At 38.7% G+C, this 16078-nt stretch overlaps 3 protein-coding genes across 5 annotated transcripts in view; 1 reads left to right on the top strand and 2 right to left on the bottom strand.

Annotated features, from left to right (window-relative positions):
• PRMT7 (protein arginine methyltransferase 7) overlaps positions 1-16078 on the bottom strand; it is a 96486-nt gene that overhangs the window by 20407 nt on the left and 60001 nt on the right. The gene's annotated exons all lie outside the window — the stretch shown is intronic.
• SLC7A6OS (solute carrier family 7 member 6 opposite strand) lies at positions 13-6007 on the top strand. Of its 3 annotated transcripts, XR_014229003.1 has the most exons (6): positions 13-195; positions 1122-1499; positions 3389-3589; positions 4468-4597; positions 5057-5269; positions 5715-6007. XR_014229003.1 is itself a non-coding variant. In XM_082319841.1 (5 exons), exons 1-5 carry the CDS (start codon positions 37-39, stop codon positions 5176-5178), a joined length of 987 nt encoding a protein of 328 aa, XP_082175967.1. In that variant the 5' UTR covers positions 13-36; the 3' UTR covers positions 5179-5294. The 3 variants fall into 3 exon arrangements, 2 of the variants coding, with proteins under 2 accessions (XP_082175967.1, XP_082175966.1); XM_082319841.1 differs by lacking the exon at positions 5715-6007 and having other exon boundaries at positions 3392-3589; positions 5057-5294; XM_082319840.1 differs by lacking the exon at positions 5715-6007 and having other exon boundaries at positions 5057-5294.
• SLC7A6 (solute carrier family 7 member 6) overlaps positions 7366-16078 on the bottom strand; it is a 36535-nt gene continuing 27822 nt past the window's right edge. The window contains exons 6-10 of the mRNA XM_082319175.1: positions 11996-12099; positions 10842-10938; positions 10436-10585; positions 9521-9704; positions 7366-8122 (exon numbers count right to left, since the gene is read on the bottom strand). Coding sequence (XP_082175301.1) covers positions 8028-8122; positions 9521-9704; positions 10436-10585; positions 10842-10938; positions 11996-12099 — 630 coding nt within the window. The 3' untranslated portion in view covers positions 7366-8027. The remainder of the gene's footprint in view (positions 8123-9520; positions 9705-10435; positions 10586-10841; positions 10939-11995; positions 12100-16078) is intronic.

Raw genomic sequence — 16078 nt, 5'->3', positions numbered from 1 at the left:
CGGGCCCGCCCCTTCCCGTCGCGGCGGGCGGGCGCCATGGAGCGGGCGGCGGTGCTGCGCGTCAAGCGGAAGCGCGGCGGGACGGAGCCGGCCGAGGCGCTGCTCCTCGCCTGCAAGCGGCTGCGCACGGAGTGCGGCGGCGCCCAGCCGGTGGAGAGGAGCCTCTTCAAGCTGGTGGCGACCGTCTCCTCCAAGGTACCGCGGCCCTGCCGCCGCCGGGGCCGGCGTGGGCCGGGGCCGCGCCTCAGGCCGGCGCGGGCGGTTCGATGCGGCCCGGGCATTTCGTTGTGCTCCTGAAGGGGCTTTTGAAAGCAGCAAGCTTTCTCCGGGTTTAGGGTGCTGCTCCGCGCGGGGCTTCCAGGATCCCTCGTGGATGCGAAGTTCTTGCTGGGAGCCGGGGGAGTAGCGTCTCGCTGCGAGACGCCGGCCTGTCGCGATAAACACGGGTACGGCGGCCTTTTCGCTCCTGTCTGACGGCTGGTTGCGCAGCAGCGTACCTGCGTGCAAAGCAGGCTGTTAGTTAAGGTTGTTAGTTAAGGAACATAGTGCAGAGCGATCACCATAAAAAGCTGTGCTCAGCACTGACCTTTCTATACTTACAGGCTGCTCTTCACTTACAGACTACAGAATAGTCAATAAGTGAAGCCTGAATTTCTGCTGTTTGAGGTGCTGAAGCTCAGCCCTACAAGGTTAACAACTTTCATCCACTGTACAGCCTTTTATATCAAATAAAGCTGGTCTTTCTTGGGAACTGGTCTTTATAGGGGACTGTAAGGATATTGTGCCTTAAATTTAGGACCATCATAGCCTTCCAAAGGCATGTGTTGTTGGTTGGAGGATTATTCTGTACCACAAAGTATATTGTTTAAAAATCAAATTTAAACAGTCTTAAAATTTACAAATATCTTAGGCTACTTTCCCCATATCAAGAGAATATTATGATAGTTGTGTTGCTTAAAGCAGTAGTAGGAGTTACTTGAGTGTTGTTAGGAACATTGGTATTGCAGTCCTCAAATAGGAAGCATCAGTAATAGTAGTTTTTAATGACTTTTAGGAAGGAGTATGACTTACTGTGTTGATGGTGTCATTATATTCCTCCTTCGTTTTGTTCCTCTACCCAGAATGAACCAGTTCAGAAATATGTTCAGGAAGTGATCACTCGGGACAGAGCAGCTCAAAGTCTGCGACCCTCTTTAGGAAGCACTCAGCGAATCATTCAGGAACTCCGTTCTTCCAAGCAAGTGAAAAGGAAGGAAAACCGTTACCGTGTAATAGCCAGCCATCGACCTAACTGTACTGAAACAGTTACACCGGTCACAAATGGCAAGGCATCAATTGATGGTGACGGATCAAACTCTGAAGGAACGGAAGATGCTTCACAAAAGGAGAGCGGTGCTGTTGATAAGAGTTTGGACTGCTGTGGGAAGTTCCAGTTGTTTGATATTGAACAAGAAGAGGAGGTGGTGGGAGACTCCAGCGTAATTGCTGCAAACTCACAGGTCAGCCAACGAACTTACTGTACTTGAAGTACTTAGATATCACTGTTGACTGGTACATGTGGGCAAACTGCTGTGGAAAAATTGTTTTGCATTGTAAGTATTCCACTATTTAACAGCTTTAACTAGATATTTGCAAGTTGGAATATTGTATAAGGAGTAAATTTCATGAGGAACCTTAAGCGCACTAATGTTTTTGAAACAGACAGCCGTGTGGAGTTGGCTACTATAGGAAGGGCTTGTACCACCCTGTTTTTTCTGTACCCTGTTCTGATGTAAATTCTCACATTCATCTGTCAGGTGGATCTCTGAGGTTTTTGATTAACAACTTCTCTACCTAGAAAAGGAAAAATCTAATTCAATGTCTTCTCATCCACCCAGATGCCTAGGAATGTCACTTGTAGGCAAGATTCACTAAAGGAAAAGATACTTTTGAGCCTCCCCTTCTTAGAATTCCAATATATGGTTTTATTGTATATTTTGTTTTTAGCAGAACTCTAGGTGTCTGACAGGCTGCCTAAGCCCTTACATCCTGTTCTCATTGGTATTACGAGTTAAGCTTCTGTTTTCAGTTGGAGGAATATCTGCTCAATATCTAGAATGTCTTTAAGTATGAAAAAGCTCTGCCTTCTGTGTAGGGTTCCCCTGCATGCAGTGTGTTATGAAGATTTGGTATTAAGAGAGACTCATAACCATATGGAAAATAAGGTGAGAGGGCTGTGTATGCTTTCTTTAGTAGTTCCTTCACTCTATGTAAGTACACATGGATGCTTGACTTATGCAGCCCATCACAGCTCTGACGAACACTTAAATGCTTAATGTTAAAGAAGATACTCAGGAAGAGCCCAACCAGCTGTCATCCTTCAGCGTTTCTTATAGGTTATTTCAGGGCTTTGCCATCAAACTTTAGTATGAACTTTCACTTTCTATTAAGCCAGTAGTTCAAATAGATGTTTGAGATCTGTTAGTTAACTGTTGTCTATCACTCTGCTAATTAGAAAAACAGAAATGAAACTCAGGTAGCATCATAATTTTCCTCTTACTCTTTCAGAGCTAACAGTAAGTGTTGAAAGCAAGAAGTAAGCTTGCTTTTTCATTCTGTAAGTATTTAGAAGTGAATGAAAGGCTAGTCTGTAGCTTTTCCTCGGAATTAATTAAGTAGTTCAGGAGACACCGCTGTGAATTGGAAAAGATATTCTGAAAAGCTCTAGCTGAGAAGAATTGGCAGCAAAAACCTGCCTGTGTAGACAGACCTTCAAGTGCAGGTCACTAAAGCAAATACATTGCAAATAATTTATTAGGAAGGAGAAAGCATGAAGGAATTTCTTCTGTGTTAAAGTTGAAGTGAGGAAATAAAGGAAATAAAAAGCATATCTGTAGGCCCTGTCGGTCTTTTCCTGTTCATCTGTCACATTTTCGTTTTCTCCTGCACATTCTGTATACTGTAATCTTGATGTTATCAGTGCTACTCTACACACGTCTTTCCTGTCACGTTGCAAGTGTAATGCTCTACAAAGCACAGGCCGTCTTAACACTTGTCTTTTCAGCCAACATGTCATCAGAAACAAATGAACGGTTCTATGGCATTAGTCACATTCCTTTCCGTAGTTTTGAATGAACTTGTCCCAGAAGTTTTCTCCTGTTATCTGAAACAAGGCATGGCTGGCTGTACCAAGTTAACTGGAAAATTCTTTGGCGTCTTTCTGTTCTAGGTTGTTAATGTTCCAAATATCAGCGTTCCAGTGGGAAAGTGTTTCGGTCTGAGATTTCAGACTGTCATCCTTAGCTAGCTGTTGGCTACTGTCTACAGAGAAAACTGTTGGCTGTAACTAAGACTCTGTGTGTGTGGCTTCAGTGGAAATACGCACTTCGTATTTTCTATTTTTTATCAGCAGAAGACTGATCCAGATGTGATCCTCTGCAATGCAGTAGAGATGATCCGTGAGCGTTTACATGTTTCTGAAGATGGTAAAAAAGAACATCGTGAGAAAGAAGATGAGTATGTTTATGACATTTACTATATGGAAACATCAGCCCCTGGTTGGATCCAAAATATCCTTTCTGTACAGCCCTATAGAGAAGAATATGAACTGGTAAGGATGTGGGAAAACAGATCTATCTTAAATAGAGAAGTCATAAATAAACATGCTTAAAGTCCTATCGTTAAAAGTTGCCATGCCAAGAAAGATGCTTTGAGATACTACACGTATGCTCAGTGACGTCTGTGTGAGACTTTTTGTAACTGCCAGGCCTGTGTTCCTCCAGGTTACTTTTGATTCAAGCAAATTATGATATGACAATGAAAATTGAAGGGATAGTGCTCATGTACTCAGCAGAATTTGTCTGGCTTCAAATTGCCAAATAAATTTTGGCACACAAATGTAAACTTAAGTAACTCGCATCTTATTTGTGACTAGGAGGCAGCAACTGGAATGTAGCTGTAAATACAGTTGGGTAAAGAAAGGAGCAAGGGGGGACACAGAACTTTTTCAGTATTTGAGGACTTCAATCTTAACACGAGATTGTTTTCTTGTAATAGAATTGTCCTTCAGTGAGTGAGGAAGTTAATGTAAGCTTTAGTCTTTCATTGTATAGATACTGTGATCAATAGACATGCATATCCAGAACCTGAAGCTGCTTTTTCTTTTCCTTGATCTATTACACTACTGCTGAAGTGAGTAGGATTAATTTAGACATTAACCGTGGCATTTAAATGCTGAACCGGAACATTTAAATGCATGACTTAACTGATTTTTCACCTAAAGCAGATTGCTACGCTATGGTGAATATACTGACAACACAAATTTTTCTACAGTGTGCTTTGTGCAACTTGTTGAATAACTAATGCTTGCAGTAGATAAGTATCTCTTGGCTCTTTATGATCTGTGTAGTATTGTGTAGGTGGATAAAAACCGCTTCGTGCTGAGTGTCTGTATTTATAGCGAATGTTATGTTTTGTGTTGACATGCAGGTAGATGATGATCATGTTCCAGGGGAAATATACGAAGATGAAGATGATGAAAATGACGAAAATAACTGGCGTAATGATTATCCTGATGAAGATGAATTCTTACCTGACGAAGATGGTGATGGAGAAAAAGGTATGGCTGTCATAAATATCGTTTGCTTTCATGCTGTGCACATACCTAAATCCCATCCATTTTTACATGCCATCTTTCTAAAAAAGCGACTAACTGAGCACTGCTGGGGCAGTGTTCTGCTCTTATAATGGGTTAAATCTGCTTAGAGAAGGATCTTTCTTAGAACTGCAAGGGATCTTAGTGTTTTTGCAAAGTCAAAATTAAGAACTTCATTTCAGGCTGCTGTCCTTGCAAAGGATTGCTTGTTTTGAGAAGGACTCAGTTCCACGTGCTCGTGAAACACTGCCTCTGCTTTCTTAACTCCCCATCCCAGTGCACTCCAAGCACAATTCAGACCTCACCTAATAGAGAATTTGTTCAGACTTTGTATTTGTTAGTTACTCAAGAAGCTTAGTCTGATTAACCTGATAGTTTTACTAAAAAGAAGGGATAATCTAAGTGTTGGTGCTCTTTCTTTAGAGTCTGATGAGAGCTTCAGTGATGAGGACCAGTGTTACAGGAGAAGAACATGGAACAAATACCGACAGGAGGTTCTACAGGAATTTGGATATGACGAGATCCAGGATTTGGACTCTGACTAACAGCCCTTTTTTGAAGATGAAATGCATACTGAAGATGAAATTCTACTGTTGCAGTAGAACTGAAAATCCAGACAGCTGCTGATGGCTATTTGTAAGAATGTTGAACTACCCCCCCCCCCAAAAAAAAAAAAAAAAAAAAAAGCAAACCACAAAAAAACCCTGGAAAACCACATTCTGGTAAAAGTTTTGCTCACTGGGCCAGCAGGAAACCAATCTTTGCATGGATGAGCTTTAAGATACATTTTTGCCTGTCTGGCCTTCTGAAACTGTTGGTGACTAGCATGGTTCACCCTAATGCTTACTGACTAGGCTTGAGTATTAGGTAATAGATTGGGATTCCAGTAAATGCTAAAACCTTTTACTATCTGAGCAGCCAACTTCCCCTGGTAGATATTAAACAGATGGGTGTGAATATGTGACTTGACAATGCAAATTTTTGTTCCAAGCAAAAGATACTATCTATCTGCTTTAAAATTACTTTTCTGCCTGTTCTGTGATGCTGAGGTTCTGAAGGAACTTTTTTTTTTTTTTTAAAGCTGCATGCCCAAGCATTTGTACCTGTACCAACAGTACCTCCACATTATATATGGAGGTGCTGTTGGCAGCAGCCCTTCTTGTCACGACTAATGTGTTGGGTTTCACAAGAAGATCAACGTGTCTGCCGTGACGGCAACTGGAAGTCCTGGAAAAAGGCACTCTGTCCTAGTGCTTTCTACTGTATTTGTTCCCAAGTTTCAAGTTACCTTGTTTACAAGTGCTTGAGCACATGAAATGCCTTGACCTGTCGATTTTATTGCTGGATCTCTCTCCAGTAATTTTACAATATATGTGCATTTAAATTGTAAATAAAGAATTTTTGACTTAAGTTTTTGTTACTCATTTAAAGGTCATAGAAGTTGGTACAGCTGAAGCTATGTCAGCATTTTAACTTGCATTCATCTTTAAAACGATTTAATCTTATTTGTTTGGACACACAAAGTATTTCAGCACTCTCCTACTTGAGTCTAAAAAAAAAAAAAGCTAATAGGATGTTAGATCTATGTCAGTCATGAACTGTAGGTTGCAGCAATGACTTTAGATAAGTTAGTTGCGGCTGGCAATGTCAAGGTAGTGGGGGCAAAGTATTTTTTCCTTGGTTTCACAGAAAGGTTAATATGGCAATTAACCTATGCCACAACCCTAGCCTGTTAAAGCAATGCTGCCCACTGGACAGATGTCTCAGCTTAGATGCTGAATTCATTCTAATCATATGATAGACTAAAGAGCTGTATTATAATAGCTAAATGCTAATTTTCATTAAATACTGAGAAGACCCTACATGTTTATGGGCCAACTGTGCACAAAGTTCCTCACCTAGAATTTTAACTATCATCTAGAGTCCCCGTGCTGCTTAACAAAGGTAGCCCAAGTCCATTTTATATTAGTTTTCACCATCTACTACCACTTGCCATTATCTGTAGCTTTTTGTTTAAGATAACCTTGGTCAGGGAGTCATCAAGAATCCAAATATTCTCACTATTATTCAAGAGGCTGATGCAAATGTGGTGCAGCATTTGAAGTGTGCATTGCTTCAGCCACATTCTTGTGATTACAAGATTTAGTTCAACTTAAATGCATAATAAAATGCACACACAGACAAACTCAGGTCAACTGAGGTAAACATTCTGAACTAAGATAAAAATTTCAGGTATGTTTTTGAAGTGTATCTCACTCTGCTAGCCAAACAGGCTGGCTTCATGTTACCTTTTGCTGCACCAAAAACTCAGTATCAAAAAGTGTCCTGATACTAGGCTTACGGCTTTGGAATTACAAGTACTACTAATTAGCATTGGTCTGTTTTTTTAATTTCTGGTTTTATTCCTATTTTCTCTCCCTGCTACTTAGCTTTCAAGATATAGTTGCTTCTGCTATTAAAGGAAAAAAAGGAAGTGGTTTGTTCTGTGAGTTTTTGGATGGTCATTTTCTAGTGAACAGCACTGAAATTAGGAAGGGAATTTTTTGACTGCTGAGGTAACACTCCTAATGTGTGTTCATTGAAACAGTTCAGAAACGAATGCTTACCAGCTTCAAACTGAACATTTTAATTTTGAAAGTTTCATAAAGCCTGTCACAAGTTGACCCAAGTACTAACAAGCTAACAGGAAAGAATCATCAAATGTTAATCAAATCTTTACTGCCAAGGTCCTTTGTTGATTAAATCCTTGCCCCAGTCAGATATCACATTTCCACATAGCGTACAGAATAAAATACTTATCTTTAAGGGAGAAAAGTTGGTTCAGTCTTTAAATAATGTAGCACAACTTTATTAATTTTTCTGCTAATAATGATAAATTAGGTAGTTTGTTGTGACCAGTTGTCTTCTGGGATAAGAACTTAGATAGCACAGCAAATCACTTCATGCAAACATCCATCAGAATTAAGCTGGAATGACTTTTGGTCTTTTGAGTCAAAATGGTTTGAAAACCACTAACTAAACCAGTTAGACTGAAGTCTAACTTAAAAATGCATTACTTCACCACCTGGTTCTGCAGAAATCTAATTTGATCCATTAGCTCTTACCATTTTAATACCAATTCTGAAGAAGGAACAGTATTGACGTATAGCTTGTGCGCCTGAAATGAGTAGGTAATCATTATCCAATGAAAATATGCCCTGAAAACATGCCACAGTTTAGGAGGGTGATGCAAGGGCACGATTTATGTGGGAATCCAGCAGCAAGTAAGTACATTTTCAGTGTTTCTGAAAGACCACTGGGAACAGTTTTCCCGTTTTTTCCAGTTCGATCTCTTCCCTTTTGTTGTTATAATTGCTTTATCCTCCCTCCTGTTTCTTGTAATGGCTTTGAAATTTTAGTTGGATTTGATTTCTAACTTCTTTTCTTCATTTGGGTCCATCTCTGTTAAAACACAGTAACAGAGCAGCTGCATGTTCCGTGTGACTGCACCTGCATAGGAAATTGAAGATAAATCAGAAGAAAAGCCACCTCAACACTAATTACACAACATGCATCTGACTAGTGAAAGTTAGTTGTCAAGAATGCTGCCTCACTTCTCTTAAGGGAAACCAACAATAAAAGTTAATACAAAAAGTGTCTTCCACTCAATTTTTTTAAACAGATAATGTTGATATCCTAGGGTGTTTTTCTTCTTAGGCACCCCACCAAGTAGCTGAAGTAAAATCTTTTCTCTCTATAATTAAGAGTCTAAAATTGGTAGTATAAAAAAAATAAGAACTTCAAATAGCACACAGGAAAGTGATAAGATTACTAAGCATTTACTTATTCACTAGCTGCTACAGCACCACATCCTGTTGCATTCTAAGATTATGCTATAAACTTAACCTTCCACATCTGTCATGGTTTTCTCACATAGTAACAATGACAACAGTGTATTGCTGGAGAGAAATGTATGATTTAACTGCAGCAATTCAATAAAAGGCAAAATTCCACCTGTGACTGACATAAAATCTATCCATCTTCAAACAACTGATTCAGTAAAGCAAGACAGTTAGCTTGCATTACCAAGAATGTCCAGCCCTTTTACAGTCATCAACCTTGCTTAAGAAAAAGACTTTTCATGGGCTTGGTTAAAAGAGAAATGCATGAAAACTGAGGACAAAATCTGTAGAAAGTGGATGGTGTTTTAAATATACAGTAAATAAAATCTGTGTGTAAAAACACACCTAAAACCAGTATAACCCTTTATTGGGTCTCGGTGGGATGCAGTTAACATTCTTCACAGCAGCCCATACGGTGCTGTCTTTTGGATTTGTGGCTCAAACAGGGTTGGTAACACACCGATGCTTTGACTATTGCTGAACGGTGTTTGCACAGTATCAAGGCTTTTTTTTTTCCCTCCCACTTTGCCCTCCCTGCAACCAGATGGGCAGGAAGTTCAGAGGGGAGATGGCCAGAACAGCTGACCCAAACCAAGCCAAAGGATATTTCATGCCATATAATGTCATGCTCAGCCATAAAAACTGGGGCAGAGGAAGAAGTGTATGTGTGTGGGAGGGTGTCTTCCAAGGTGGCCGTTGCTTGGAGACTGCTTGCGCATCAGTCTGCTTGTGGGAGGTGGCGATTGCATTTGCAGCAGCAGGGTTTTTTCCCCCCCCTTTCCTTCACTTACTAAACTATCTTCATCTTGACTAATAAGTTTTCTCGCTTTTGTTCTTCCTATTCTCTTCCCTACCCTGCTGGGGGGTGCTGGTGAGCGAGTGGCTCTGTGGGTACTTAGCTGCTGGCTGGGGTCAACTGACCACAACTCTTTTCATCAACAAACCGAGATTCACTTATTTAATTTTCCTCTTTCCTAACAACATCTTCATCTACAAAGAAACTTACCTAAAATCTTGTTGATAAACTGAGGTCTCCTTGATGCAGGTAAATAGACTCCCAAGAAAAAGAATGGAATTCCAGATAAAGCAATGGCAATTCCAATCAATGAATTTATAGTATCACTATAGAGTGGCACTACCACCAGAAATATTGTGCATATACAGAATATTATTGGGAAAGCCACACTCAGCTGGAGACAGAAAAAACAGAACAGAATGTTACTGAAAAATTTGTTGTCTACACTTACAAATGTTTTGGTGAGAATTACAGACTTTTCCCTCTCAACCCCGCTTTGTGGAATTATCTTTCTCTTATACATCTGGCTACTTGGAACCATAAGCAAATTGCAGAATAATTCTTGAACAGAACTGCTGCTAAAAATTGCAAAAGTACTCAAGTATGGTAACTCTGCTGTGTTGAAAGAAACTGTATAACAGTATGAGGTGTTTTTAGACAAATCAAATAAATCCCAGGAAACAAGAATGACTTTTTCATGTAGTGTATCAGCTTTGAAGTATGAGAAGGTGGTAAGAGGATCAGATATTGAACTGAAACACCATCAGAGCTAAATGTGGTCCACATTGATAGAATTAACTTAAGCATTCCTAATTTGAGATTTCTAATCCAAGAAAAAAAGGCTAACTACTATGTTAGCCTATTGAGACATTCTCCAGTTGACAGAGAGAAGGGCTACTGATTGAACTAACATACAGTGAAAGAGTATACTATTACAATAATCACTTATTCTTATCTAGCAGACCAGCTGCTTTTCACGGTACAACATAAAGTGAGAGCCATGTTTTGTGTTCCAATCAATTTGTAACCTTTAGACATAACAGGTATGGTCCAGATTTTAGACAGCACTTTTACATTATGTTGAAGAGAGGGATTTTAAACAATTCCGTAATAAGTAAATAGTACCTTAAGAGGCCTGGGTCGATCTGGTTCCTTCCAACGTAGATATAATTGCCCAGCAATAGACAGTCCAACAAAAAACCAGTAACTGAAACTGAAGTAATTAATAAGTTTGAAGACATCTTCCACAGCCAGGTAAACAAGGGTCATAGCACACTGTCAAAAAAGAACAGGAGTGAGATGAACAACAGAAGTTTGAAAATTATTGTTTATGCTGCTTTTTGCATGAAAGTAACACCTTTTACTCCTTGGTGTTTGGCATGATTTTATGCCTCTCAAAATTCACTCTCTCAGAAATCACCTCAATGACAGTAAATCTGAAGGTCTCTGTTGTGTTTTTTTTAAAGTCTTCCTTTAAGTAATTCATATAGTCACATGCAAACAGTTGAAAAGAAAAGCAATAATAACTTACATTGAAGAGCAGTGCTGGCACGGGAGTGAACCTCCCTATGTGGATCATAGACAGCAGATCAGGAAGGTGACCTTCTCGAGATCCTACAAAAAATAGTCTGAAAAACACAAATCAGAAAACAGATGTTGAGGCCACAGGCGAGAGAGAATGTATTACAGAAAATCAAACAACAATACCCGTCAAAGTAAGTATTTACACCACTGAATTTCCATCCTTTGAACTGGAACATGGATTGAGCCCTTCTGGTCAAGATGTACTGTACAAGAACCATTAAAAGATATATATAAGGTTTTAGAAACACGCTGTTAACACCCATTTTTAGAGAACAATCCTACAAGTAAAATAGAAAATATCTACAGTAACTGAAATAAATTTCTATTGTTTTAAAAAATTCTAAAAGCTAGCGCTGAAAACATTCCAGCTTATAGCAGAATAGTTTTCAATGCCAACCAGAAGAGATCACCAGGTCTCTAAAAAGAGGTCACTCAACCACATGCTCAAAAAACAAACACACATAATCTTATTATTAACTGCAAATTGTTCTATATTGACTACTTCACCAGATCATGTTCATATTTGTTCTCAGTACAGAGGCACTGTGCATACATTCAATGGACAGGAAGGGTATTGAAATGCCTGAATAAATGTATTTAAAACTGTCACTAGTCACATCCACAATCAGTGCTCAGAGGAAAGCCTCTATACTGTATCATAAGCTTTTTAACTGCAGCTTAACAGCAGTAGCAACTTTTAAAACTTTTTACTTGGAAAAAAATTTAAAGATACTGATTTTAAAAAGTCAGTAAGTTTTAAGTAAATACATTTGAAAACAAGAACTTTCTAGAATTATTGTATCAAGTAAAATGGAAGATAACTCAATCCAAATAATCAGAAGGCCTGACGACTCACCACACAGACTTCATTTGACCTTTAATTGTACTCTGCATACAGCTAGGAATGCCTTGGGGAAGTAAGGCAGTGTTAAGGGTGTGTGTACACACACAGAGGTTTATTGAGGTCTGTTATTTTATTGTGGCTATTCATTATAGGTTCGGTTACAAAAGTATTTTTGGCACTCTCATAACAGATGAGCGTAACAGTGACATGTAAAAATACTTAGGAACATTTGTCAAACAGAAAGAGATATGCACTACCTTGATGATGCTAGAATTGAAGCATTAAGTCCACCAAAACAAGAAAAGGCTACAGCAATGGGAATTGTCCAGCTGAAGATACCAAATACTTGGTCAGCAAATGTCTAGTGAAAGGGAAAAGAAAAAGGACACATGAAAATATCTTCAACAAAGCGTATGTAAAACAATGACATCAAAGCTTTTGTAATAAGTTTGTGTGGAAAAATAGTAATATAGTAAGAACCATCCATAATGCAGCACAAAGAAGCACCCAGCTTTTTTATTTATTTATGGATTCTAAATAAGCACAAACTTCTTTAGCCAAGCACCCGAATTCACATTTTCTGCTCACAAAAATAATGTTCGCAAAGGAAAACAAAGTGTTTTTAGAATTTTCTCACCAATCCTAGTATATTTTATTAACTATCTGAACTACAGAACTCAAGTGTAACATAGCGACTACAGAGAATAAAGGACAAAAATATTATTACATATACAAAAAGGGAAGTGCCATATTGCAGATGATAAACAGCCACCATCACACCTACTGTTTATAGACACTATTCTAGGAATCTATTTTATTTTCCTTCTTTTTCAATTTCCTAAGCAACATCTTCTTTTCCTTTAGCTCCATCAGCAGGGCCTCTGGGCTCTGCTCTCACAACATGGCAAATGACAGAGCAAGTATCTTATTAGCAGTCATTTGTTAATGTTGCTAGACAATACTGCAGGCCAGCTGTGGTGACTTTCCAAGACAGAGCTCTGAAACCAAGAAGCCAGGAGCATCAAAGTTTCACAGCAAGTGGTAAGTCACCGATTGCCAGTGATCTGGGACCTATAATGAAAATGGGTAGTAATTTGCAAGATACTCTCCTGGTCAACTCTGTTCAGCCTCCTGGATGGAGAAAAAAGGGAGAGAGACTTAGAATATCAGACAAAATGTTTGAAAAATCAAGACATTTAATACACGAAGACCGACAGTTATTCTAAATCCCACCTCAGTCTGAGCATTGTACATGTCTGAACATTAGCATGTTTGGAGTTAAGCAGAAATCCGCTCATGCTGTGTTCAGAGGATGTGGGTGGAAGCCCCCCTATCCCAATTCTACCTACTGATAGCTAAATTACTTCCATGATTTCTTCTACAGAAGCAAACTAACAGTCATGGCAGCAAAAGAATCATGTCTACATTAGACAGCATGAGATCGCTATTTATAGAAACAGAAAGGTACATACTTATGTATAAGTGGTATTCAAACAAACCCCAAAGATTTTGTGGGTATTAGAATATTTTACACCTCAGCAGGTAGCAGTAATCTAAACCTTTTTATGAACCTTTCTCTAAATCACTTTCTTAGCTCTCGCTCTCTCTTGCTTTATCAATTTCAAGATCCTCAGACATAAAAAGCATATATACTAGTTCAGCTTTCTGCAGGTCTGTCTTTTCTATTACAAAAATTTTCTTCAGATTTTAATATTTTAGTATTTTGAAACACCTCCCCCTTGACCTCCTCTTTAAACTACTGCTCTTTACCTTAACATTTATGAGCTAAGAAGTTCAGTCAAAGTGGATTAACATTCAGAACTGGCCTTTGTTTCCAGCATATAAAGTTATCTGGATTTTACAGTGGTCAAATTTCTATTTAATTACTCCAGGAACATGATCACCAAAAGCAATGCATTATGATCTGTTTTCTGAATGCTTCTGTAGGTCAAAAAAGCCTAAATGACTTAATATAGGGGTTTTTTTCATTAAATGAGTGATTGATTTTCACGAGGCAAAACCCTGCATATAACATCAATCTTTAAACCATAAAATCCAGAAAAAATTACTGACATGAAACAAAGCTTGCCCAGTTAAAGTTTCCTATTCTTTATCTGGGTTGACAAAGTGCTTTGTTCAGCATGGTATCCAGGTTAAGGTTCAGAAACCAATTCTGCTTAGCTGTACACCATCATCTACACTAAAAAGCTAAATTTATTCTGTCCTTTTGTGTAATTTAGTTGAGCCTCAGCAAAGGCAGATAGGATTTCCTGCTGCTAAGGGACAACGCAGAAGTGTATAATCACTTCAACGGGAACCTTGCCAAAAGGTTCAAAGTCAATGCATCAACTGTGTTAGTCACCTTGATTCTTACTAAAGCACATCTCTTCCGGAGCTCTTTTAGTTTATACATATTAGTCATAGCTTCCCTCAAAATGGAGCTTCAACACAGGGGTGGAGAAATGCACATACACAGATTCCCACAGAAATTATAAAAATTAACACGAGAAAAGTATAAAAGAACTAACCCATGTATGAATTCTATTTCATGCTGAAATCAGAACATGGATTTAGCAAAAGACCATGCCATAAGAAATGTGTTCTGTATACCATGGATTACCCATTTGCAGTCAATTGAAACTGAACAAGCAATAATTCATTTACGTTACTGTATATAAAAGATTTCTGCTGCTCAAGAATAAATAATTATTAGAATCCACAGTGCTTCTCTCAGATCCTTATTGGATCTAAATGCAGCTGTGAGAAACCTGGTTTCCCAAAGCAGAATGTAATTAATAATGATCCAGTGAATGAATTAAGATGACTTCTCCAGACAAGTCAGAATGAGGACAAGATGAAAATTCTAATAGGCAATTGTTGTAATATCTTTAAAGGATGATTTAAACCTGGACTGCTGATTTCCGAAGCCGAACAGCAAGTGAAATTACTAGACACCAAACTTAAAACTGCTAGTGCATTTTTTTTAAATATACCAAGCTAAGATACAGAACTCACTCAACAAGATGTTAGAGAATTAAGATGTTTAGTAAGGTTGCCTAAACTACAAGCATTTAGATAAGTATATTAACAGCTAAAGTTAAAGGAGAGAGAGAAAATGTATGAATGTAATCTTATGCTGCAGGATGCAAATTAGATAATGTCATTTGGAGAAACTTTTTCCCCTCAAAGGGCAGGTCGGTGTTTGTTCTTTGCAAGCATTTCCCATTTCCTTTTGAAACATCTAGTAATAGGCCACTGTGGAATGCCAGAAGTGGAACTAACTCCAAGGCCATTTCCAGCCTATAATGTATATCCAGTCTTTCTAAGATATGCTAATGTTGTTTCACACATCCTGAAAAACAGAAATCACTCATATGAGCCGTAAAAACCACAAACAGTTAAGGCAAAGCCATTGTATCACTGCCACAAATTATACACAGATCAAGACGTTATAGATTCAATGTATTCCAGATGCAAGCTATATGATGTATAACAAGTGTTGATCCAGCTCAAAGTAAAACAATTAATTTCCCTAGATCCGTACGAGTCAGACTCATCGAAAGAGAGAGTAACCTAGTCATAGCCTTTTCCAAATACTGTCACGTCCAATGTAGTTTCTAATGTTGTGGTTGGGATTCCTGAGAGAGCAAAGGGTGGAGCATTAACTTCAAGAACCTAACTTTTCCTTAAGTGAAGTAAGGCAAAAGAGTATTTTGATTGAGAATGATCTAGAAAGTTCAGCTTGGTTTGCCAAGCAGATCTGCCTCCAAATGACCTTTCAGCAAAACAAAGCTGAGAGGTACCTGAAGGTTGGCTAAACTTTCTAGAGATATTAACTAGCTTAACATGACAAGTATAGACCCACCTGCCTTTATGAAGGTGTTTTCTGACATAAAAATCAGCCAAGTCCGTGTATTACTAATCAGACAATGAACACACTTCTATACTTCAGAGTACGCATTTATAAACTGTTCAACACTCCCATCTTAACAGATGCCAAGAAATGTCTTCTCCAAAGCTGAGCTATACTCTCTTGTGAACAATGACAAAACCAAAGATCTCTACAGTGTTTCTTGCAGAAAGTGTTACTGAAGTGTAAGTAGAAGTGGCCACAATAAGCATTCAACTGTATGCATATGTCAGAGGGTTATTTTGCTAAGAAAGAAGGGCAGAGAAAATTGCAAAAAGTAGTCAAGGTTATCAAGCACATACACCACGTGCACTGTACCATGAGGAAAAAAAAAAGGGGGAGGGAGGAGAGTTAGTGGCTGCTTTCTGCTAAAACCGCAATTGTACAATCATGGATCCTCCACAAATGAGCTAGACCTGGGCTCTGAACT

Source organism: Platalea leucorodia (genome assembly GCF_965183815.1).
Source record: "Platalea leucorodia genome assembly, chromosome: 8".
Lineage (NCBI taxonomy): Eukaryota > Metazoa > Chordata > Aves > Pelecaniformes > Threskiornithidae > Platalea > Platalea leucorodia.
Note: the sequence above shows the minus strand (reverse complement) of the source record. Positions and strands in the feature narration are given on the sequence as shown.

Bases quoted from the DNA above. Each gene is read 5' to 3' on its own strand.
- SLC7A6OS (XM_082319840.1), top strand. From the start codon at position 37: ATGGAGCGGGCGGCGGTGCTGCGCGTCAAGCGGAAGCGCGGCGGGACG. The intron at 1,500-3,388 runs GTCAGCCAACGA...ATTTTTTATCAG, and splicing joins TAATTGCTGCAAACTCACAG to CAGAAGACTGATCCAGATGT. The intron at 4,598-5,056 runs GTATGGCTGTCA...CTCTTTCTTTAG, and splicing joins AGATGGTGATGGAGAAAAAG to AGTCTGATGAGAGCTTCAGT.